Source organism: Bemisia tabaci, chromosome 6 (assembly GCF_918797505.1).
Source record: "Bemisia tabaci chromosome 6, PGI_BMITA_v3".
In the NCBI taxonomy this organism is placed as follows: Eukaryota; Metazoa; Arthropoda; class Insecta; order Hemiptera; family Aleyrodidae; genus Bemisia; species Bemisia tabaci.
In genome coordinates, this window is record NC_092798.1 from 31,956,688 (window position 1) to 31,982,831 (window position 26,144).

At 35.5% G+C, this 26,144-nt stretch overlaps 2 protein-coding genes across 3 annotated transcripts in view; both read right to left on the bottom strand.

The window, feature by feature from the left end:
- Nucleotides 1-740: 740 nt before the first annotated feature.
- Nucleotides 741-18,266, bottom strand: Mfe2 (peroxisomal Multifunctional enzyme type 2). Of its 2 annotated transcripts, none has more exons than XM_019061909.2 (18): nt 18,108-18,266; nt 17,063-17,137; nt 16,168-16,305; nt 15,333-15,485; nt 13,232-13,376; nt 12,220-12,347; nt 11,688-11,804; nt 10,898-11,028; nt 9,975-10,043; nt 9,215-9,275; nt 7,963-8,126; nt 7,526-7,649; nt 6,716-6,888; nt 6,019-6,195; nt 5,688-5,805; nt 4,648-4,848; nt 3,253-3,353; nt 741-2,616 (listed from the first exon to the last, which is right to left on the bottom strand). In XM_019061909.2, exons 2-18 carry the CDS (start codon nt 17,121-17,123, stop codon nt 2,500-2,502), a joined length of 2,178 nt encoding a protein of 725 aa, XP_018917454.2. In that variant the 5' UTR covers nt 17,124-17,137; nt 18,108-18,266; the 3' UTR covers nt 741-2,499. The 2 variants fall into 2 exon arrangements, with proteins under 2 accessions (XP_018917454.2, XP_018917446.2); XM_019061901.2 differs by lacking the exon at nt 18,108-18,266 and adding an exon at nt 17,789-17,982.
- Nucleotides 18,267-21,989: 3,723 nt separating this feature from the next.
- LOC109044206 (tetratricopeptide repeat protein 28) overlaps nt 21,990-26,144 on the bottom strand; it is a 56,732-nt gene continuing 52,577 nt past the window's right edge. Inside the window, exons 29-32 of the mRNA XM_019061788.2 lie at nt 25,888-25,995; nt 24,827-25,032; nt 24,123-24,291; nt 21,990-23,571 (exon numbers count right to left, since the gene is read on the bottom strand). Coding sequence (XP_018917333.2) covers nt 22,796-23,571; nt 24,123-24,291; nt 24,827-25,032; nt 25,888-25,995 — 1,259 coding nt within the window. The 3' untranslated portion in view covers nt 21,990-22,795. The remainder of the gene's footprint in view (nt 23,572-24,122; nt 24,292-24,826; nt 25,033-25,887; nt 25,996-26,144) is intronic.

Below are 26,144 nucleotides of genomic sequence, written 5' to 3' on the forward strand. Positions count from 1 at the left end.
AGGGCAATCCCTGCTTATAGAGAGAAGAAAGAGGTTGCCTCCAGTTGGCTAATAACTTCCGCCAATCTCCACTGTCGCCTGAGGACAAATATTTTCTGCCTTCATGGAAAATAAAATGAGATTCTTTTCCAGGGATACACTAATTTAAAACCGAGCAGCGGAAATTCATAAAGCAGAAACTTAGGAAATAAATTCTTGGGAATTGTCTAAAAAGATTAATGGGTCCAACTTGTTTTTCTTGTTGAATAAGAAATTAGTTTTTCAAGATCATCAATGTGGTGGACAGAATCAGCTAGCTCATGTGGATGAGGTGTATAAGATACTCAATAAGTCCTGAATTTTTGAACTTACCAGTGTTCAATATTTTAGAAATTTTTAAAAGAGAATTTCTTGTTTAACATGAAACAAGAGAGGCTTATCACTCATCAATATTTATTAACTTTTGCACGTCTTTTAGTCAACGCAACGCAAAACATAATCCTGCGCTGTTCCTTAAGAGGGTCAAAAATATCAAGGCCATCTAATTGCAGAAATAACAGGAGCAGTCAGCTAATTTAGGCTACCTCTTCCCGCTGCTGAAAATAGAAGTTGCCTGCATGGAGCTCTTCATTCAAATTGCTGATCTTGTTTTTTCTTAAAAATATCTTTACACCATTTCCTACATTTTATTTAACTTCACAGGTCTAAGAGATCTGTGCGGCAGAGGAAGCAAACGAGGAAGGCATAAAATCGAGCAAGACTTTTTTTAAAACTTTGCTTTTATTTTTCATCACTGTAACAATAAGACATATAAAAATAAAAAAAAAACATAACAAATCAGAATTATTTAAAACAAAAAGAAAATACAGAAATCGATCTAGTGTGAGCCAGCTCCATTGGATGTAAACAAGCTCACTTTCGAAACAATGAATTGATGTCCCTTTGTCTCAGTACTGAGACTCTAACAATATTAAAAACTTGAAAAAAGGCTCAAAAGATAGACCTAAGTTTCAAATTATTTTGGCAAGCTCTGTTGGTCTTTTAAGGTAAAACAGTTGATGAAATTTTTGATTAACAGCATCGTTATTTTTGATCAGTATTAGGGTTGATTACCTAAGGTTGGATAATGTCTTGTTAAATTCTTCCAAATTTAAATTAGCAGGTCTTTTGGTTTTATTAAAAAAAATTTATGGAGACTTCACTCTCATGGTATGGCATAGTATGAAAATGAAGCATGCCAAAAATTATGAACAGAGAAATGTTAACGAAAAATAATCAGCATTGCTTTAAAAACGATATTTAAAGTTGTAAGATGCTTTTCAATTTCGCTTTCACTATAAAGAGAGATAAAAAAGAGAAATAACGGTGGATAGGAGATGAGAAATTTAATGATCCTTGACTATTTTCATAAGAGTACTTGCAAGGAACTTGTTGTAAAATAACTGAGTAAAATTCCCATAGATTGATACATTTGTCACAATGTAACGTATCTGAGGTGAATCATATGAGTCCAAAACACATATGAGTGCAAAACAAATGTAGCAATCAGAATGAGCTTCAACAATTTGGTCTTACATGCTAATACATTCTGTACACAAGGATGAGAAAAGACACAATGCCAAAACAATCCAGACGAAAATTCTCTTGGTCAGAATTAAGTAGTAAAATTGAGCAGTTGTAAAAAAGGTTCTCATTTAGATTGCCACCCAAGTTATGAGTATGATTTATGAACTTTCTAAAAGGATCCTTGCAAAGAGGTTCAGAAGCAAGATGGTTCAAGACGGAAGGTTTCTATGCATTCATCTGCCACTGAACCCCCAAATCGTTCTCTTTTTATCTTCCCCCACTACAAAGAGACAAATAGGAGGGATTATACAAAAATAAAATATAATATATACCGCTTACCATTTACATTAAAATAAGTAGAAGAAGCATTAACTCTGTTAAATCTCTAAAACCCCAGCACCCACATAAAGAGACTTGAAGTCCTCAAGGACTACGATACTTATAAGAATCAAATGACTTTGATCTCCTACGATGATCAGTAACACCTTGAGGCAGTTACAACGCTTTACAGTACTTTAAGTAGAATCACATACTGGTAAGATCCCTTCATAAAACTAGATGATTTTCTACTTGTTACTTTTATGTGTCAAAAAACCCACGATAGTAATTGACTCTGTGACCCTCTACACCTTAGACCCCCCAATAGGTACATGACCTTCCAAAGATCAGGAATGTAAATAAAACATGCACACCCCTATCTAATTATTTTAAAATTAGTGTCTACTTTCATCACATTGATGACAGACAAGTAAGATGCACTTTGATCATTTTGTCTTCCTTATCTTGAAAATTATTGATTCTTCTTTCATCCCTTGTTTCAAAAAGAAGTACATGAAAGAAAACGTATACCCGTTTGGAAAAAAAAGAAAATTTTTTATCAATTAATTACCGGTGTCCAATGACTCATTTTTCCATTGAAAAAACTATGCTGATTCAAACTTAATTCACTACAGTCTACAGCTTTGGAGCAGCAGTCTGAAGTGCTTTCAATTTCTGGGCCAACATTATGTTCCCTTTGATTTTTAGTTTTCCTTTCATGAACGCTGTCTGAGGATTTAATTTACCCAGAGCCTGCAACAAAATTGTGAAAATGAGAAACAACAAAATTGTGAAAATAAGAAACAACAAAATCAATTAAACAAAATACCTCCTGCTTGCGAACTGACAATTTTGCAGTACGAGGAAAACACTTCGCCAATTTTGTAATTTTGAGGTTAAATTCCCATTTTTTTATACATTATGACATCATTGCAACACTCACAGAAGGGTTTGGAAAAAAATATGAACATCAGCTTGCGTATTTTATGCTGTAGGATGCAGGAAAATCACCGACTCATTTTCACCTAAATTGTCTGTTAGGCGCTATCGTTACTTATGCAGCTGAAAGGTAGAGCTGGCGTTGCAGTAATCAGAAGAGACCATGGTTTGAAGCATTCAAGTTTTACTGTTTTTTGCACATTTCTCTGATCTGGCAGAGACAATTACGCTAAAACACATTAGCAGGGAATGTACCAACATACTGCCAGATTAAAATATGAGCAAGGACAAAAGCGAGAAGAGTGATGAGAAAATAAAAAATTTGCTGAGGTTACCTAAATTTTGAAAAAAAATAAAAACAAAGGCTGAGTTAGAAATTTTTGGTGCACACTTGATCGATACAAGTAGCTCATTTTACTTTTTTAAGAAAAATCAAAGAACAGCACTCACGATGTCGATCATATCTTCATCATCAACGGTGAGGGTTGTATCAGCTTTTGCACCACCTACTGGCAGCCCTTTATATACTTTCCCTTGTTTCAGATCACAGGCTGAAACATAAAATAACTATAAGAGAACAAAATCCAAAAAACTAGACAAAACAATCAGAAAAAAGAGGTAACATATGGCTGGCGGCTAGATTCAAAATAAACAGGGGAAGTGTGATCTGAAAAACTTTGTAAAAACTCCAACTTGCAAAGGTATTTAAAAAAACACCATACTTCAGAGCCCCACAGATTATTTTCGTCAACAAGTTCTAATTTTTCCCAACAGCTATCAAGATAATCTACAATTCAACCACACCTGATCAAAGCACAACTGAAATATTATAATCTCAGTGAAGTTGACGGACCGTTCATAAACTACACACTGTTAAATTTCGGATTTTTTGATCCATTTCTCCCTCCTATCACTTTTATGATGTAGGTGTGTATCCTATAACATGTAAAAACAAAAAGGCATAATGCTCTCTTAGACCCCTCCTTCCCGCTAGAGCGGCAACGATATATTTTTCATGGATGAATTTTCAATGCAGCTGAGTTGGGATTCTGATTGCCTTCCATTTGATTTATCTGTCTAACTAGTTGCGTGCAATATTTCACCATTAGAGATAAATTCTATGGATTTGTAATGGACCAGAATTGTCTTTGCCATATTTTTGGAGCAGAATTTGAAATTACAAGGTGGGAAACGGGCTATTTTGATTGAGTGAGAAATTTTGATGAGTGAACACAGAGCCCCAGTCCCCATGCATTATCACTAAGCGAGAGTTGACTGTACTCATTCATCAAAGTTGAAATAATTTTCTTGTGAGTCGGAGATCATTCCTTAGATTCCTGATGAGAGATATTAAGAGGAAGTAAAATGAGAAATTTTGCAATAATGCACATCCTCAGGCCTTCAACCAGGTCAAGTAATTAGAAAGGAAATACTTTAAAGCCCAATTCACTTAATTCAACTTTTCACTCAACTCTTCTTCCACTTTTGTAGAATAAAAAGTTAAGCTAAGATACAGACACAAAAACACAATTTGAGGAAAAGTTGAACGGAAACTTGAATGCAACGTCGCATTCAACATTTCATTCAACTTTCCATCCTAGTGGCAGCTCCAATTGGATGGAAGGTTGAACGGAAAGTTGAGTCAGAATCTTCCAATCGACATCAGCTGAAGCTGTATCTTCGCAAACCAAGAGCTGCCTGAGATATCCAAAATCCGTTTGATGATGTCACATTGCAACGGTAATTGTATCAAATTTTTTTTGTATACAACTTTCCATTCAACTTCTTGTCCGCCTTTAATGGATGAAAATTTGAATCGTGTGGATTGGGCTTAAGTTTACTTACTCCAAGTTGCAACAACGTTTTTATCCTTGGTGATATTGTATACAAAAACGGCATTGATTTTTTTACACACTTCCTTGTCACTGTCGATTCTTTCTTGCATGCCAGTAAACACGGCATCACTGGGTAAACTTTCATCAGCTGCAGCTGCTTTCAAGACTACTTTTGAAGCAGCAGTGACTTCTGTCAGATCCATGAATCCACCTATAACCACATAGAAGCAAATAGATTATGACCTGTAATTTGGGGTTTGATTAAGTGGGGTTTGATTTACCTCATTCAATCAATTTTGAAAACCTCTTTAACCATTATTTGCCTTGATTGTACTGGGTTAAACGGGCTATTGAAAGGCTATGTGGGCCTCATTTTATTCTCTGCAGATCGTGAAAAATGTCGAAAATGTATTTTGTTTTAACTAAGCAGTTGTTGAGGACATCTTCATGAAACTGAAGGATGTCAGCACAAACTTTTTGAAAATTGATGACAGATCACAGCAAGTGATTAACGTTTTGGGTTTTTTGAACAGACAGTATAAACTTATCAATTTTTATGAATAATTTATACTTTAGAAACAGATGCAACAAAGCGACAGTAATAGAAACTTCATAAATAAATAATGAAAAGACGAATTTTGCGGAGCAAAGAAGACTTTTACTACATAGCTAAAAAAAAATTTAAATTGATAAGGGAGAGGTATCACAGATATAGCAAATTACCTGACATTTTTTATTAATTGAGACACAATTCATTTCACGTAAAATAAGTCATAGAATAAACTTTGTAGAGACATTTAATACTAGAATCTATCTTTTTAGCTAAATTTTCAAGTTTAAAGATAATTTTTATCAAAAGTTTTAATGCAATTTAAAAAATCTCAGCGCGCTTTTCCAAATCACAAGTCAATCAACTTTCAAAATCTGTTATCGCCTTCATCAATAATAATCTTAAAACTTTAAGGATCTAAAATTTTTGCTCATAGATTGTTACGGTTTGCCTGCAGGAGGATAGTTGGAACAAGACCAATTTTGAAACAGAGCACATACCTGTTAAAACAATACTGTTGTTTTCGACAACAGAGGTGCGGAAAAATATTCGGTTACCATCTCTCCACATGTCTGTTTTGAGAGTCTGTCCCGGATAAACAGGTTTTGCAAATCTCGTCTGAAAGCAGCATGAAATAAAGAATTACTCAATCACAGGCGGCAAAGAGACAATTACAGTGTAAAATACAAAAAATATTTACGTGACAAGAATTTGAGATTATTTTCATGTCGGGACATAGAGTTTAAAATCTGTTTGAAATCGTGCACTTGGAACATATTGGGAGAACAATAAGAATAAGAAGTAATCTTAGCAGATAAAATTTCAGGTTACCTTAATGCTTTTACATCGAGCAGGGTCATAGTCTGCGTATTGTGCTAAAACATGTCGAACTGCATAGCCTAGTGAGCATAAACCATGAAGGATTGGAGTACTATAACCGCTGATAGCTGCAAAACTGGGATCAATATGTAGAGGATTGAAGTCCCCACTCAAACGGTAGATTGCAGCCTGCAACGCACAACACAAAATTATTAATGGAAATTTCACTGACTGGAATCAAACACTTCACTAACTTACCTCTTCAATATTCTTTCTTTCAGATGCTTGTCTACAGAAAAAAATTTAATTTCCGACTACAAGTAGGCAGGTACCTTAACACTTGAAACTGCTAGTTATTTTTACTCTGCCAAAAATTCTTAGGTGTCTTAGTGAATGCCAAAATTTATTTTTATTAAATGGGCACATCCGGTTGTTGTCAATCACATACATTCTAAGTTCATTCACTATTAACAAAAAGGACAATTTTTTCGGAGCTGCACACTACATCTTCAGCTTTATCATGATGAGTTGTGAATACTAAACTGAATTCTTAAACTGTGCATCTTGGACCATTCTGCTAAAAAAATGCATCTAATTTGTTATTTCATACATACAGACAATACTGCATCCATTTCAAGATCTCAAGATTCAGTTTGTCAGACTAAAAATGAAAAGCCACCATCAGAGCATCACAAATAATTTCTCTGACCTGATTAGGATTCGTTTTTTCACTGATGGATGCATCTGGAGAGCGGGAAGGAGGATCTACAGTTGAAATGGCTTTATCAGACGTGCGTTTGCCTCCAAATCCACCGGCACCCACTGCAAAAACGCTCATTTGCGAAACAGCGATCTTCTCACCACTTTCATCATAGGTTTCCGCTAGAAATTAGAATAGAAAGCTGACATGATGATTGTACTTCTAAAGATTATGAGATGTTTTTTTCATTTTATACTAATACATAACACTGTGATGCTTTCCCTCTTTCTGTACATCATCAAAAGTCTACAAGTTTCCTTGTGTAATCAGAACGGTCCAATTTTTTTTAAAAAAAAAAAAAAAATTTATTTGGGAAGAGGTTACCGTAATTTATCCTCAAAAATGTTTGTCCTTTTTTAGAAAAAATAATCTTATGTAGTTCATCGATAGCGTTTTTTTTCTCATTGAGTAATATGCCTTGCTATATTGCTTAATCACTGTAAAACGTAAAGGCACATTAAGCTTTAGAAAAACCTTCATTATGACGAAGTGTTTAACAATGTGTTTAATACTTGAAAGAAAATACAGATGCTAAGCTATAACCGAGTAAATTCTTTCCATTAGTGCTGCTATTCAAGCAATTCAAAAGTTTATATATTGCAGGATTGAAAAATTATGATTTGAAAGGGCAGTTTGCTTCATTTCCGACGAAATAAAAGTTTCTCTGATGGTGTTTACTTTAACCGAAGAATACTTGAAACTAAAAACACTGCAAGAAAATTAGTAGAGATCTGAGTTTTAGTCGTAAAATATGCATACCGTCACATAAAATTACAGCTCCTTTTCCTTTGTCCATCACATCTGAGACACGGGCTGTTGAGGTTAGCACACCACTTGTTGGAAAAGGTTTGAGGAGTTCAATGTACTGCTCTCCATGCAAAATCTACAAAAATTGAAGAAAAACAAATATTTTAGGATAAGAGTCACCACTTACGTTAAATAAAAATGTAAAAATTACAAATTTTCAAAGTAGATGGCATTTATCTCATGAAGAATGTCTTTTGATTCAATTGGATGAAACTTGAATATGTCATTCTTCTTGTCATCTAAAAGAAAACACTTCAGGAAGATCGGAGATTCCATGTGTTGTCCCATGCAACTTATTTTTCATTTCTATCAAAAATATTTCCATCTGAAAGAGATTGGCTGAGGAATGGAGTTATAGAGGAAACTGAGATGTGAAAATGTAGCCTCACCTGACTTAGGTCAACAGACTTGCCAGGGACCGCATTTTGAACTAGATCCGACTCAAAGAAAGCCATTTGCCCAGGAATGATTGCATATGAAGGTAAAACAGCAAAGTCTTCATGATTTTCGTACAGGAATTTTAATTCACTCGGATTCTGAACATTAGCACCAACTGAAAATAAGAAACCACCATTATGAGAATTGATTTCGAAGGAGAATTAAAATAATGAGTGAGAGAATGATTTAGTCACGACCTATAATTGTGCTACATATTGTACTTTCTTCTGATCTTTTTTCAATGATTGATTCATTTTTCAAAATGAAACAAAGAAATGGAATCATGATATTCATTTCAAAAAATAGTTCAAGTTCATTAATTGCTAGGGGAATGATGCAAAAATTGTTCGAATGAATTGAGGAAAGCTTTGAAAACCTTTAAAAAAATATACTGCGCGATGCTTGGTGCTTAGCCAACACACTTCGGCTGTCTTGACACACTTGATTTTAAAATCTACTTCTTGCAATTGTTGACTCCACCTGCTACAAGGCCTTGCTTCAGTAAATGCCTTATTTCTACTCATTGTTCTGTTGGTTTTTCCGTGATTCTTTATTTTGTATTATTGTTGGAGGGAAGAAAAATAAATCAAATCAAACCAATGATTTCCAATAAAATATAATACAAAAAAATAATAATCCACCAATAAAAAAAATTTAATGTATAGTACCACGATTCCTGTTTTGATCATTTTAATATATGGCACTACTCAACAAAGAATGTTTGAATAATTTCCCTGTTTACTTTACCTGAGAGAAATTCATCCTAACTCTCATGTGGCTGAAGAAGGTTTCAGCTCTCCGACAAATGGGGAAAAAAATAAACAGAACCATAGGTGGGAGTAATTGCTCAACTGCTAAAACTGTTACCCTGATAAAATTTTAAAACTTCAATAGTTAGAACTACCTGATTACAGAGGGATGATGCACTTGAAAACATCTTATTAATCCTTTGCAGTCAACTGCTGAGCAAGACCTGTCTGTAGTCTGATCAGACCCTACAATAAACTTAACGGAGCTTTACAGTCGCAATTTTGAGCCTGGCCCAACATCTAACTGGAGCTCCGTACTAATTTGGGCAGAATTCATCCGGCAGTCGACCGCACAGGTTTAATTTTTTTTAAAGGTTCTTTACTACCAGAGTTAAGTCCTGCTTGAAAAGTATAATTAATAGTAACCACAAAAGGTTGAGAAATCAATACTTACTTCCAATATTGTAGATGATTGAGTCTTTTGATCTGAATTCAAACACACTTTCAACTTCTCCCTAAAAAAGATCCAAAACTGAGTTTAAAGTATTTTATTTTACATTAAAAAATGTGCGATACGATTATTTACTACACAATAAAACATCTTCATCTTTGTGATGATTAGTAATTCACAAACATTCTATTTCCCAATTTAATTAACGATTGTTTGACGCTGCATTTAGAGTGAGTCTAGACAATCCAAAGAACCACTACTAAGCAATTATCTATGACTGATACTAGTTACAATGTGCTATAACAGTTTTCAACAGTGCTGCAGCCCGATAGTTGGAATTTTGTGTTCGATGACTGGACAAGACAGGACTAGGGAGGGATGGAATTGTGTGATTGGTCAGCAGCTTATGTCTTCCTCTTCGCTTTCCCTACGTCGGTTGAAATTGACGTGGAACTGAAGTCACCTCCTCGAGTTACTTTGTTGTTGAATCCACCCAACGTTTGCGTCACAAAGAGGACAGCTGACAAAGCCAACCAGTCACACGACTCTATTTCTCCTTGGTCTTGTTTTGTCTAGTTGACAAATACAAAATTTTAACAAAAATTAAGCTGTTGAAAATGGATACAATTTAGATGACTTTAAAATTATTGAGACTCTAACTGACTCAAAAAATGAAGAAAAAAGTTTAGGTATAATTTGATTTTCTTGTTTTATTGATTTTTTTTCTTGAGGATGATAAATAAGGTCCATGATTAATACTTACAGATGATGAGCTTGAAGTGCCTCCGGATTTCATATCTTCAAGAATGCCAAGGAGAGTACTGGAAACTTCCTGTTACACAAAAATAGTTTCGGTTCAAATGAATGTAATAATATTTGAGTAAACTGAAGTAAATTTTAGTTCTCATGTAAAATCTGGTTGTACCTGAGGCAAAACTTTCATTTAATGTTATTCTGAAACAGTGGTCTTTTGAAACTTTTGGTGGCAGAAAATGAGTGTTTCCCGATAGGTCAATGGACAATATGAATGATACAGAATTGTACAATAAGGCAGCGGCAAGGAATTCTTGCAAGGTTGTAATAAAGTTTTCCTGATGTTGAATTTCGTGAAAAACACAAAAAGCTAATTTTAAAGTTCAAAAAATAATGTCCAAAGGGAAAAAAGCCAATTAAAATCCAACCAATCAAAAGTCAATGGTTGAGTTGATGTAGTGAGACGATGCCTGAAGCTGAATTCAGCCAAGTTACATCATCAGAATCCGCCAAAAATATTGTTTCAAACGAGTCCCATTCATTGAATATTCAAAACAGAGTTTCTTTGCCATTCAAGGTTGAAAAAAATCTGAAAAAATTGCTACAAACTTAATTAACTAGGTACTTCCAGTAAATAAATTTTTAAAAAAATGGGTGCAACTGACCCCTTGAGCTGACAATAGGGTGCATAAGCTGGACAGGTTTGTGCAATTTTACCAACCCGTAAATTTTGGCGAATGATGCACAAATCACAACATAATGCTTCAACAGATGTTTGTCAATGTAGTCTTTCTTGAACCATGAAACTAATTTTAAGGTTGTGGTGGGAAGAGGAATCTACCCTCACTTTTGATATGATGATAAGATGATGAAACTGTAATAGAGAAATAGAAACTTAAAAAAAGGGATGTATCTTTTGAAAAATAGACTCACCTCTATGGACTCGTGTCTCTGAGCTCGGCTCATGTCAGTGACTTTGTTCCACTGGTTTTGAACATCTTCTGGCGCAACATTATCAGTTATTCGCACTCTTAAAGGTGTGCCAGCACCACGAACAAGATGACCTGAAATAGGCATGATGTACACTTATAATAATCAGACTACAGACTGACTGGCACAGACATGCCTCTACAGTTTACAAATGCAAAATCAAAATTTAATATTCCATCAGATTTGAGAAAAATGCAAATCAAAATGACACCGGGAAATAAAAACCTTCAATCAATGGCCAAAATGTAAAACCACATACTTCCGTTTGCGACGTAGCAGACTTCCCATTTTACTTTATTTTTTCTTTGAAAAACTAGTTGACATAATTTATCGAAAACCTCTTTGATTATTCTATACTGTTAGGGGAATATTTTGCATTTTCAAGCTATGAAGATGACTTGTTTTTCTTTGAAAAATTAAATAGGAGCAGAAATTCTGAAACACTGTAATAGGGATACGTCGTTTTGAACTTTGGTCATCGAACTGCATATGGTGAAGCAAGATGACACATTAAAAGAACTTCAGGAATGATAATCATATCCCTTGAAAAAATCATCATCTTCCTGGCTCCTCTTGGGTTCATGGTTCGATTTTTTTTGTTAAAATCTACTTCACAATTTTCCCTTGGAATATTGTAGACTCATCACCATTCCACCACCCTGTTACTTATAGGAGACAGGTCACACTTTTAGATTTTCCATACTTCAAAAATTGATACTGATAAGAAACTTACACTTCGTAGCCCATCCAGCTGCAGACTCAATAATAGCGCCATTGTCTTCGCAAGATTCATGACATAACCAAACAACAACGGGTGCAATTAATTCCGGCCTCAGCTCAGCAAAAAAGTCTATTATAGAAAACAAGAGGAAGAAATTAGCTAAAACAAATCAACTTGCATGTTACCCTAAGAAAGAATTGCCTACAGTAATATTGCTGGCAAAAAAACTTCAGCCACTAGGCCTCAATTGAGCCATAGGAAATTGGTGAGGTGGTAAAAAAAACTTCACAAAAAGTGACACAAACTTTTTACCTCGAGTCGTTCATCATTTTACCCTTGGATCCCTGTAAATTCTTGGAAACTCTGGCTCCAAAGAAAAGATGTCTACATCCAATTGAAACACTGACAACTTTATGAGACAAAAATAATTTTATGGAAATCTGGAATGATTCACACTTTTTTCTCTGCAAAATTGTATGCTGGGGTCTTTGCCTAGATGGACTGAAAAAGACAATATCAACATGAAACAAAGAGGTAGAGATACCTGGAGGCAATATATCTTCAGTTAGGCGCGATGCCGCTGTGGGGACGATTACGTTAGTATATATATTATTCTTCCTTCCCTCTATGGCCAATGTATTTGCTAAACCGACAAGACCCATCTTAGCAGCACTGTCAAAAGAAAATTCAAAAACACACCAACACATCATTAAAAGTTGCCAGCAGAAAAACCCTTGAGTGCTAAATTGTCAAACACACTAAATAAACAGTAGAGCTCCTCCTGGATAAGTAGGCAGTAATTTAGGATTGACCGTCCTGCGCAATCAACCTATTCGCGCATCTGTGCATAGCAGCGTTAATGTCTTCAGTCAATCCTCCGCCGCTATTGTATGGTGGCAGGGCAGCTGTCTACAAACAGAAAATAAACAGCTGCCTACTTTTCTGATGCAAGCTCTAGAGCAAAGGAGGAGCTGTTATATTTTAAGGAAATGTTAATTTCCTTCTTTTACCGCCCGTTAGCCCCCCCCCTCCCTTAAATGCAGCAACCACTTGGTGCCTCTGGATACCACTTGACTATTTCTTTATTAGTTATACAGGTTTTTGGCCATTTCCAGCCATACTGGGCCGATGACATCATCAAAGAACCTGAAGATGACGGCATGACGACACCCACACATAATTGGAGTTAAATTTGGCAATTTTTGGTCTCTTTGCTTATGAAAAGCATCAGTATCTAGAGACCTTTTCTTACTTAAAAATTAAATCTAATATTCTGTGCCATTCCTCTTTCAGACTGACAAAATCATTTTCTCAAGTGGGTTGTACCAAAGTGCCTAGAGCAATTTTTTTTTTGGAGAAGTTAAATTTTTTCCACAGGATCATAATTCCCTCAGTAATTCTGAATTTTTAGATACTCATACATTATTCAAGCCAACATATTCAAAAATGATAATTTTATATGATAAGTTCTATAGACTTAAAAAAAGGAAACATGCTAGTGTTTTTAGCGAAAATAAAACTATGTCAAAGATGGAAAAAATTAATGAGGAACATACCTGTAGTTAGCTTGACCGAAATTTCCATACAAACCAGAGTTTGAGGATGTCATGATGATCCGTCCATAATTTTGTTTTTTCATGTGTGGCCATGCTGCTTGAGTTACTTTGAAAGCCCCTTTTAAGTGAACATTGTGGACGAGATCTGGAAAAAAGGTACACAGAGAATCAGTTCCTGTATGATTAATGACTTCCTGTCATACATTATTTTTTCTTCAGATAACTGGTCCATGGCAACAGTCGATTCTTGAAAACTTTCTTGAGTTGTCTTCTTTGTTAATAAAAACACACTAAGTCCCATTTTGGGAAAACATTTGTTAGCAGTATTGCATTCAACTTGTTGTAAATTTTCACATATATACTATACATGCATGCCGCTTTTACAGCGCGCCCAGGCGCTCGGCGACATCTATACTCCATTCTTGTCTATCGATCCAGAGGTCATCTGGTAACTGGCATCTTGTAATTTCGTCTTGAATGACACCTATCCACGATTTTGCTGGACGTCCCCTTCGTCTTCTCCCAGGAGGAACCCAATCTAGTGCCTTTTTAAGCAATCTGTCATCTGCCGTTCGTTGAGTATTAACATACCAGACAAGCTGTTAGGTCATAATTTCATGCGTGATGTTCTGCTCAGCGTTCATGATCTGACGCTCTCTTTCGTTCCTTACGTGATCCCTCCTCGAGACTCCAGCTGATCTTCGCCAGAAATCCATCTCAGTTGCCTTAAGAATCTTTTCGGTACGATCTTTCATGGGCCATACTTCATTGCCATAGGTCAGAGTGCTTTTGATTATTGTGTTATAAATCAATCTCTTTTTTTCTTTGGAGAAACTTTGATCCCAAAGAATCCTATTTAACATAGCAATAGCTTAAAATGTCTCAAATTTTTTCTGGTCAAAAACCTAAAGTCGAAAAAAAAATATTTTGAACATGAAATTAGTTGTTGATAATTGTCCTTAACATTGAGTCTTATCAAGGAATAAACCTTCAAACCTCTTTTTTGGGGCTCAAACTCAATGCAACTTGGTCCAAATATGCCTGCAGACAGTCACACATTGCATGTACAACCGGAATTACAAAAAATACTGAATTTAATGCTATTCTCATTACTTATGACGCATAAAAAATCTTCTCTAAGAACGATATTGGTAAAAAGAAAATAAATAAAATACTGAGCTAGAAAGAAGAATTTGACTATGATAAAAATTGAAGAACATCTCATTGGACGGAGAAGGAAAAGTTCAGAGTCCCTTGCGGAGAAAATCACTGAGGACATTTAAGTGTTTTCTTACACCTCAATAAGATAAAGAGATTAAAAGCCTCATATAATGACAATGGAGGACCTTGAATAGCACATGGCAAGTGTAATTAAGAAGTGAATGCATGTCTTCCTCCCAGTCAAGGTCAGGTTCATTACTAATTGATTGCACATAAAATAGGAGCTTCTCGCAGATCATACTTATTATCCAAGTTTACACAGATTATTTTCTTATGAGATGGATGAGGAATGACCAAGCATCTTATGGTTTGGTCCATCATGGCATGTCTGAAAATTCAGTCATTGTTTGGGGGGAGGGGGGGGGAGGATTGCCGACGAGTAAATATTCCTTAAAACTGCAGGGAAGATTTTTTTTAAGAGACATTAATGGTAGGAGGAAGGGGGGGCCTTCTTTGGTTACGCTTTGGCCTGACAGGTTTAATTTCCTGGCTTATGTACTTCTGGTCCAAGTCCGGCTTTGAGATAGCTTCATCTTTCTTGCTCTTAGAAACTTCTTAAAAAATACAAGCAATTTTACCCATTTCATATGCACTACAGTACACATGCGAGGGAAAAAAAAATTAAGGATGAAGAATTGTTTAACGTAATTCTACAGGTAAAATTCTGTTTCTCTTGTCTGTCCTGGAAAGAATAGTACCAATAAGAGTACATACGTCTTTACAAGAACTGATAACATTAATAGAGACGAGTAAGACAAAGGCAAATCAACATCGAGCCGTTCTCAAAACTTGGAGCACTCAGAATTTAAACCAGAATTAAGCATACTACGCAAAACTTAAATCTATAGATTTGCTTGAATATTTTTGAAACTCAGCATACCCCAGTCTTGATCACTGATGCGGGCAAATGATTTGTCACGCAAGATACCCGCATTGTTTACAACAACATCAATTCTGCCAAAATTTTCAAGGGCTGTTTGCACTAATTTCTCGCCGTCTACAACAGAATTGTAATCAGGAACAGCTTTGCCTCCTGTAAAAACATAACAAAAAATGCGTATAGAATCATTCAGCTTTACCCATTTCACTTTTATACATGATTAAGTTATCATGTTCCCACATAGATTAAAAGCTATTAGATGTTAATTTACGTTTTACAATCCAACGATAGATTTTAGATAACAGTATAAAAAACCTTCCCTCTTCCATTTTGACATTGTTCCATAAGTTGTGATAAAGTGCTAGACACCACTGCTGAGAAAACGGAGAATTTTAAGATACCTACAAATAAAGAATTTACCACTTTTGAAAAATATAGAAAAAAAAAAACTTTGTAGATTGAAATCTGTGAAACAATATGTGAATGGGCACAGACTTTCCAGATTTAAGATCAACTGATTGTTCGCTCGATTTTTTTACTGCAAGAGAAAGCGCAGCAAGATGACAAAGAACACAATACAAAAATCACAACACTAACCAATCAACACATCAAATGCATTGACTAGCAAAAGCTATCCTTAAAAATGTAGGTAAAGAACTTTTAGGGAGTGGCAGCCAGTTGTAGATTAAGCCATGATAATTTAGACTTTTTTGTATAGATTTGAAAAAAAGGTGAACGAGAAGATTAAAAAACTTCTTATTTTCAAAGATATTGTGGATTCTATACTGAAACACTTGAGCTATTTAAAGATTTGGATGAGAAGAAGTATACATACCCCGAGCTCTTATTTCTGCAACAACACTATCCGCAGCTTTCGTGCTTTTACCATCACCATCGCGACTTCCACCGAGGTCATTGACAACAACTGACGCGCCTCGAGACCCAAACAAAAGGGCATATGCTCGGCCTAGACCTAAATTCAGAAGATTAAACAAAGATTTGTATCAGTGTTTTCATTCAGAGCTTCAGTTAATTTTTATTAGAAATTGAAGAGAGAGACAGGACGCTTTCGATAGCTTTAAAGTTTTAGGCTGTAAAATTTTACCATTTGCAAGTAATTTTCTGAAAAGAATGAAAATATCTGTGTTACCTGACAGAAGGATTAAGGAGATTTTGCATTGGCTAATTCAGGGATACAGAATCTTTCAAGTTTCCACATTTTCAAATGTGAACCCACCAGTTTTTCTCACTAGGTTTCCACAAAATTTCCCACCAATTTGAAAAGAGAGGACTTCGGCCTCCTTGTTTCCTTCAATTTTCGACCCTTTAAAATTTTCCCTCCTTCAACATTTTAAAGGGCCTTTCTGCATTTTCCGTGCCCAGGCAAGCAAGTGATCGAGCATTTTCTGCCCCATGTGAGCCGATTGTGTGATGGGCAAGGATTGTTGGCAAATTAGATGCATGCTTTTTCCTAGAAACAAAAACAAGAACTACAATACAGCCCATTGCTGAAGTTGTGGCTCTTTTTATTTTTGTCTCTTCACAGGATGAGAGGATACAAACTCTTTTCTCTTGAAAGTTTCGCACAACTGTACTATGACAATCCCAGATTGGACTACTTTCCGATGTTTTTGAAGAAAAATTCTTGCCTATTGGACTCTTTATACAGGATAGGTACAAGAATATATCTCCAAAAGCTTTGAAAATGTTTATAAAATAGCAAGTCATACCTGCACCAGCTCCTGTGACAATGACCACTCTTCCATCAAACCTTAATTGCTGCTGCTTCATTTTGAACAAGCGAACTGGAGAGGAAAAAAATTAAATGAATGGGAGAAGAGTAGAACCAACACATAGGTACTGAACTAATAGCATTTTCTGAAACATTATACTATTTGTACAAGAATTAATATGTCAGTGGCTGAATACAAAAATTCTTATCATAATTGCAACATTCAAAAGTCTCCAATTGCGTTGCATTTGCTTCGAGGAAAACCAATCAAAATATTTCCAAACAATTATTTATGATATTTTTTTTTTTTTAATGAGTGAAGGAGATTCATTTCTTTACAAGGCCTCTATCCACCTAAGCCATGATCTCCAACTCCGCTCATCAACACTGAGCCAGTTACTATTCAATTGCAAAAAATATATTGAACGCCACTCAGCGCAGTATGATGTCAGTGCAACGTAGCATTGCTTCTTAAGCAGTATTGTGCCTACACTAATGCTTGTATTTGAATAGAACAGTAGCCATGCATTATGCACGACATCATTGTACCAGTTGCAGGAAAATATGACTCAATCAAAGTGCGTCTCTTCTTTTTCTAGATGCAGAATACTAAATACCTACGGTAATGTAGGGGTGTTCAGAGTAGGAAACCTAACATTCAGCCACCATTTATTCAGTAAATAAAGTTATATCCTGCTAGGAAACAAATAAATCTTCCATTTACTTGTTGGCAATCTGCAGCCTCTTTCCAGACGGATCAGTTTGAACATTTGTCATCGGCCGACACCGAAATATTCTTTAACCCAAAAAGGGTTTCCTTGCAGGGCAACTAAAGACAAACTGTATTCTTAAATTCCTACTAAAGGTGTCTGATTGTAATGAAAGATCAAAATTCGCAGATTTTACTCATTAAACCTCCTGGAAAATGTTCTGGAACCGTAACCAGGAAGTAACAAGTGTTCACTAGGTGTTCACGAGAGTAGCTACGCACACACAAATTGGATTCGCCTCTAAATAATTTGTACCGGCAGATAAATACTTACGAGGTTCACTTTTGATCGACCATGAACTTGCGGAAAATAATCATGAATATTAATTGAGTTGAAAAGTAGACAGAGGGCTCCGATGATACGCTGATAATGCGAAAGCCACACAAAAATTGATAGCGGTAGCAATTTTTGTTTTCTTTTCCACTTCGATGACGTCATGCAATACCTCTCCCCAAGTAGGAATTGCGTCATGCCAGCGAATTTTTCCAAGTATTCCTCTTTTCGAACAAAAGGAATTTTAACGGCAAATTCTGAACCAGACGCTTTGATTGGCCAGGAGCGGTTCATTCCGTTTATTCCGAGTTGAACCGAAATTAGCGGGAATTTCGAATTATTCCGGATATCCTGTTCACCAAGTAGTTTCCGTTTCCGGTAAAACAGTGTTGTCAGTTTTACCCAAAGCACTTAGGTAAAACTGACAACACTGTTTTACCGGAAACGGAAACTACTTGGTGAACAGGATATCCGGAATAATTCGAAATTCCCGCTAATTTCGGTTCAACTCGGAATACGGAATGAACCGCTCTGGACCAATCAAAGCGTCTGGTTCAGAATTTGCCGTTAAAATTCCTTTTGTTCAACAATGGAATTAACCGAACCGGGCGGGAGTTTTCTACGAGCGGGAATTACAAAAAATGACGACAAGTATCTTCCTACTTCAACTTGTAGCAGCGTCCTATTTACTGAGGTGGTTTTAATTTAAAGTGATGATAAAATGAATAAAAAAACGATAGGCTAAATGATTATCTTTGATTTTTTTTAAATTTCTTTCAAAAATTAATGAGAGATAAACCTTTTTACAGGAGTTATGCACCATTTGCAAAACTTGATGAAGAAATAATGGCGCTCCAGAATTATTTTGAGGTGTATAAAACTGATTCGATGGCCAAAGGAGTTACATCAGTAACATAAGGCGACACTCATTGTTATTACCACATCCATTGGGTCAGCATCACAGAACACATGTCAGCATTTTCTGCCAACTCTCATAGGTAGGATGTTGAAGGAATACCAGTGGCCTGATTATTGAATCTATGTCGATACAACAAGAAAAGACATAGGTAGCCCTTTCTTAACCATGACCAATATCGCATTTCAATGTCTAATTGTGCCGCTTGAAACTTTCAATAAATGGCCCGCAGTTTGGATTGTCATGACAAGTCCAATCTTACTCATCAAATTGATAAAACAAAGACAAAATTTTTCCTAAAGATGTCAAATGAAATTGAGGTATTCCAGATATGTGCTCAATCCAATTTTTAAATGTTGGTGGTTTAACTAAATATACCTGCCTTGAATATTTTGGACATTAAGGTTATCCGACTATATTATACATTTTAAAACTTGCCTGGAAAAGTGGGGCCATATAGTGTAAACCAGTATTTAGAGGACGAAAACCTCATTTCGGTCCCATGAAGATGACTTGACGAGAACAGTGCGTTCAATCTCTATATTGATCCCGGTTTCAATGGCGATACTTTTCCACTAAAAAACAATTTGCTTCAATCCTTTGAATTTTTATTAACAACTCAAAAAGTAAGCTCTTCAGACTTGCAACAACCAACTAAAATGCCACTGCATCATTTGACGAGAGAAAAAGACATGGCTAAAAATATGAAGCAAATCTATGGTACATCCCATGCTGTCTCAGTCCAAACTCCTCTGACTCTAAAAATCACCTCAAAAATGTCCCTGATTTTACCCAGGGGAAAACCACACATTTTTTTGAGAAATCATGTGAAAATATTTTTGCAGTACTTTTCTTTTTGTGGGTGTTTCAAGCAATGAACAGTATATTTCCTTCGGGATATACCTTAATAAAAAATGTGTTGACTTACTCACAATCAAAAACTGACTGCAGATTTGAGTAGAGCATGCAGAAGGAAAGTCGACTATTTCTCTATAATGCCGGCGACTAATTGTAACCCAAATATTAAAAACTGGGGTGAATCATGCCCAGTCGCGCGGAACAAAAAATCTAATAATCAACTGTTTGTAAAGCAAGGTGGAGTAAAGAATAAGTGTTATTTTCATTATTTGATAATTTATTTGAAGTATTAAATAGGTAGGTAGGTACTTTTACAGTAAATATAAAATAAATAAATAACATATTATTATTACATTGCATGGTACAGAGGAAAGTGGAAGGTTTATGTTTTCAAACTAAAAAAATTGCAGTAAACAATGCTACAATAATAACAGAGGAAATGGAACAAAGTTGAAATTGAAAAGAAAGTGTGAAACAAAGGAAACCAGAGCAAATAAAGGGAAGATGGTTTCACTCAAACAATATTGATTGTTAGCTCTACTATTTGAGATATTGATTTCCAAAATTTTCTCAATAGGCATTCAATTTTACAAGAAATTTTTCAGGGTACAAAGAATGTCTCTTCTTTTCTATGTAAAAGCATCAACTCCAAAAAAATTAGAGAGTAAGAATTCAGATGAGACTTGGGTCATTTTTAGGCGATTATTCATATCAGAGAGACAACAATGTATAGAGACCATGTATGTGATGTATTCAGACTCCTCCGAGAAACCTCCTCACAAGAGATGCTTGCCCCTTGAAGGGTCATGTACCTCATTCCTCTTAATAAGCGATATCTCAAAAGAAATTTCATTTAAAGTAAACCGTGTCAAGAAGTGAATTTTTTTGTTGACATTGCACCATTTTTTAGTTTTCTCAAGATCGACTTGTTTTCTTTGTTTCATTCAATTGGATAAATGGTAATTGGACCAGCATCAGGAAAAGATTGCAACACTGAATTCAACAGTCTTCCTGGTTTGAAAAATTTAAATTTTTAAAGAGCTGGTATCAAATTTAATCAAATATAGTTTCATTAGAATGCACTTCCACACCAGGATATTTCCATGAATATTCGACTTTATTAATAAATACAGTTGATAATTAAATAAAATGCCTTGGTATCAAACAAAATAAACCTCACATGTAACAACTTAAAAACGGATTAAAATCTTTGCCAGTCTCTACAAAATGTAAAAAAACAAACAAATTATGATGGAACAGTTATAAAAACTAAGGCACAATAAATCAGTCCAGACGATTTCGATCATTTGATTCATTAAAAATACTGACTTAAAACTAGAGCTCTATTCATAAAATACAATTTAAAGGCACATTACTTTTTTTCAGTCCAGATGATTTTGATCATAAGATGTACAAATTAAACAAAAATACGATTGATTGTACTAATCCAAGCTTAAATTAAAATGAAAGAGTGCAGAATAAAATTAAAGGCTGCAAACACGGATTATTTCATGAAATCTGTTTCATATTCACATTAGACTCTTAATATAAATAAACAAAAATACGTATTATTTTTCAGTTACCTATTTAAAACCCGAATGTTTCACCGACAAAAATATCACAGCATAAAAGAGCCATGAATGCAGACTTTTGAACAAATACAATTCAAATAATGCACGAAATAATAGAAGTTTAGTGATGTACAATAATGATGTAACATGGCCATCATTTTTACAATGAAATTGGATTAATTAAAAATAAAAAAAATACTACTGTAATCTGATACAGTAACATGACTTACAGACTCGTGACCTTGGCATGTTTTAACAGTTTTACAATTCAAAACATACTGAAGGCAACGGTCACTTAAACAGAAAACAATTTTTTAAGAAAAAACAACTCTAGACTCTTGCATCCGACACACAATTGCAAGACCAAAAAGTTTAACATTACATCAGGAGGAAGATGTTCTTCCCAAAATCAGTTTGCTAACTTTGAATGAAAACTACAGAAAAGTCTTCACATGTAGACAAAAATTTCAATTTCAATTTGATATTGTTCTTGACACTTTACCGCAAAGAAAATTAAATAGTATGTACACCATGATACACACTGTTATTGGAAAATTATTTACTCCATTACATTTTGGAAATCATGAATCCATCATGAGCAAAATTAATATTAAAATTAATAAGACAAAAAAATAAAAACAAATTTCCATGTTGTGATGTATATACCGCCGAATTCTTTTTGGCACAGATCACATGCAAAATGTGATTTAACAGCTACAGGAATGCAATTTCAATACAAGAAAAACACCACTAAGGAGTCAGCGGAAGATTATCTCATGGAAGGGAATTGTAGCCAAAAGTTTCCTACATCAAAGCAAGTTGACGTGTTACTTATCTTGGATTTCTAATTTTCCTACTTGTTCAAGCGCAGAAATATAGCACAGCAAATTTCTGACACAGAATCTTTTGTGTTCCCATTCCAATTAACAGAGAAAGGGAGAGTTGTTGGCACCATTGGAACTTCAAAAATCAAACTTCCACAGAGAATTTTTTGCACTGTGGAAGTACTTATTAGAGTGAAAAATTCGCTCAAAAATTGAAGACTTGAATTTCTGGAGAAAATTATGATCTGATCGCAATTTGAAATTTACAATGAGTTCCAGAATTATGCAGGGCAGATAATTCAAAGGAGTTGATAATAAAAGCACTCAATGACATCCTTGATTGAACTTATTATGATGATAATAATAACAATAGCTCCCCTGAAAGCAAAGTGAAACGAGCCTTCCATGGGACAGCACTGATTAAAACAATCTTTCCCCAAAGACTAATACATGATGTCAATGTCCAGTCATTACACATCAAAAATAAACACTAGTCAACAAAGAAAATTTGAAAACAGATCATGAGCAGGTATTGGGATTGCTGGGCACTGGAGGTGGCGGCTGTTTCCTGACGAGAGGAACTGGTGGAGGATTCTCAACAATATCTTCGATAAAGTTAATCACACGAGGAGTTTTGTTTTTGTTGAAACTACTCGTGCTACAATGTGAGTCAGCGATTGAGCGGCCGTCCCCTTCATCACGTCTGCTTAACTCGCTACAGGAAGAATCTGATTGATTGTCATTTACTGATGTGTGCTGGAGCCGCTGCAGGGCTGCTGAAGATAACCATGGCTTGCTGTTTATGCCTTTATCATCTTTGCCCTCCTCTGCAGGAGATGGGAGCAGCAATTTTGATAGTGGTGGAGCTAGACCAAGGCCAATATTTCGTTCGTGATAGACTTCGGATATTGTTGGAGTTAGCTCTCTGTTGAGTCGACGCAGCTGCGTTGCTAGGATTTGGTCTTGAATGCCATTTTTTGTTACATTTGCCTCCGTCAAAGAGTTTTGACGGCAAGGATCGATTAAAGTGTCTTGAATGACACTTGTATCATTTTCGTCAAGGTACAAAGAGACTTCACCTTCTCCGAAAATATCTGCCGGTTCATCGCTAGGAAGAAGTAATTTACGACTTGTTGTGTTGTTCCAGCCTGTCCTTACGCTAAGCCTGTCCATATCGAGAGCAGAGGTGTCAACCAAGTTGACAGGTGGTGGTGGTGCCTTACGAGGAGGTGGAAGTGGTGGCAAAGGATGTGACATAGCCACTCCTCTTCGCAGGACTGTTGCATGCCCATTTCCTGAAAAAAAAAAGAATTAAGATTTAGCAGCCATCGCAAATGCAAGTGTGTTCTCAATAAACTTGAAAATAGTATTTTGACTACATAATTTTTTGAAAATTTTCAGCTCAGACTATATATGTAACTACTGAGCTCTCTTACTTTTTTTTAAGGTTTCCCTATCTTTGAAATATTTTAAAAAATCGTACTTGCTGAAATCGAATATGATCAGAGACTAAACTTTGCAAATATGTAAACCAAATGGGTATATGCATTATACATTGAGTAAAATCACAATTTTCAAATTTTGTGAAAGTTGAAGAAAAAAATTCTTGGCATTTAAAAATTTTTTTTCCTGGTTCCTGAAAAATCTTGAACAAATATTTGTGAAAAATATTCCAGTCCTTTGAGCAGGTTTTTCTCTTTTTTATTGAGGAGGCAGGTTTAGGAAAGGGGGGGGGGGGCTTCGAAAAGTTAAGACTCGGGTAAAAATATAAATGAATATGATTCATTGCCCAAGTCTCTCAGATTCTACAGAGGCGCGAGGAAAAAGTGAAATGAAAAGCAGTTACCTTCCCAGTCGGTAGCAGAGCTTGCAGAAGATGAGGAATCTGGCCGTGTTGGCGGTGAAGAATGACTAACTGATGAGTAAAGTGACCTGATTCGGCTTTGATGTGCTAGCGTGAGTCCAACAGGAGGTGATGGAGTGAATGCAGCATCACTTTCTGATCGATTTACAATCTGAAAAATCAAAGATATATTAGAAAAACTTACAAAAAGCCTCATAAAACGTAGGAAAATAAATACTTAAGCTTGACAACTCAAAAATTTTCCAAAAAGATAATCAATTGAAGACTCAAGTTTATCTTTTATGATGACAGAGGAAAAGAAAAGAGAGCTAGAAAAACCTTCGAATGGTGAGAAAACCAAAGTTTTAATAGGAGCAGTACCCACTTCAGAACAAGGTGCACATTACAAAACATACATATATGGTGAAAATGATTTGGAGGAAAATTGAGTAAAATGGATCATTCGTGCCGGTCAAGTTTGTAACTGAGTGTCATCTAAATGATTTTTATCGATAGGTAACTTCATCTTGACTAATGATAATAATAATAGGTAACTTAATCATGACTAAATAAAGTTTTCAAAGTAAAATGAACACACAACAAAGAAAGAGCACTTTCAAAAAGCACTTGAAAAAATCTCCTGAGAATGTTGGGTTCGTGATATTTGAAATCAATGTAAAGAAAATCAAAGGAAGAAAATTGGATACCTTGTTAGCAGGATTTGTTTCAGTGCTGCAGGCAGTCCTTCCGTCGGGTTCTCCTCTACGCCGCACATAACTTGCAAAAGCACCTCCGCTTCTTGGTTGTGGTAATGGCAGGGGCCTTGGAGGTGGATCATTTTCTTCAAGTGATGCAAGGCTTTCCAGCGAGCTTGAAGACTCTAATGATAAACTTTTTGGTGCCTCTTGTGTATCTACATTTGAGAAAAAAGAGGAGGTCATTAATCAAAACTTTACTTGACTGTGCAGTGTTTGTTACATAAAATTATAGTGAATTCTAGGAGATAAACCTTGAATAATAACGTACAGTACAGCTTTCAAGCTCATTGGCATCACGCCCAAAAAAAAATCAGATCAGCTTGGACCAACTTGAATGGAGCCTGGATGAATGATGGTGATCGCATATGCCTTGGCTGATTCTGACCAGTCCATGTTGGTCAACATTAGCCCAAGCAAAACTGGGCTAATCATTTTTCAGAGATCTGTTTGGTAAACGAGAACTTCAAGGACTCACCTCTCTCCACTTACTTCCTAACTTACTCGCATGTCTGATGGATAAAAATGCTGTTGAGGAGGTTGCAGAACAAATAGATACTCTTGTAGGAGGAATGAGGGACTTACTTCTTCCAAAAGTCACAATTGCTTATACCAAAAAATTACTACTATGAGATAAGTATCCCCTGCCAAATTCCCTCTTTTAATTCATTTTCTGTTGAACAGACTGAGCTGTCTGTACTCAAGCTCGTCCAGGTTTGTTTAAAAGTTGATTTACAATCAGCTTCTTGATACAACCGCCCAGGCCAGTCAATGTTATTCAGGAAGGTGGAACACGTGCATGATTTCTCACAAATAAAAAAAATGGAATAGAATGACTCTAAAAAAGTTAAACCGTTCGTTTATATGGCTCATCAATTTTTTTAGCAAGGTCAAGCGCTATTGTGAATTTAAATTATGTGAAGAAATAAACTAAAACGGGAAAAAGTAGATTTTGTTCATTTTCATGTTAAAGGGCAGAGAAAGGAAGAGATTTAGAAAGGGAGAAAACTTACCGAAGAGTGCAAGAAGGGCTTGTAGTACGAACTGAATACTCCTCTTGTTTGCTTGCTTTCCAGTTCTGAGAGATACTTCATCAGCTCCGACTCCAATCAAATCAAAACCTAATAAAGAAAAACAAATCAGATTGAAATTTCCACAAATAATGTTGCATTTCTGCTACTCAGTCAGACACATGAATACAAAGAAGAGTAATCATAGCAAAAGCTACCGCATTCACTGACACCTCCTACTTAGTCTTGTTACAGGCTCA

Excerpts from the sequence above, each read along its gene's own strand:
- Mfe2 (XM_019061901.2), bottom strand. The coding sequence starts at position 17,834 with ATGTTCAAACTGATCCGTCTGGAAAGAGGCTGCAGATTGCCAACAA. Across the intron at positions 6,196-6,715 it reads AAAAAACGAATCCTAATCAG|GCTGCAATCTACCGTTTGAG; the intron begins GTCAGAGAAATT and ends TGTGCGTTGCAG. Across the intron at positions 2,617-3,252 it reads ATGAAGATATGATCGACATC|GCTCTGGGTAAATTAAATCC; the intron begins GTGAGTGCTGTT and ends ATTTTGTTGCAG.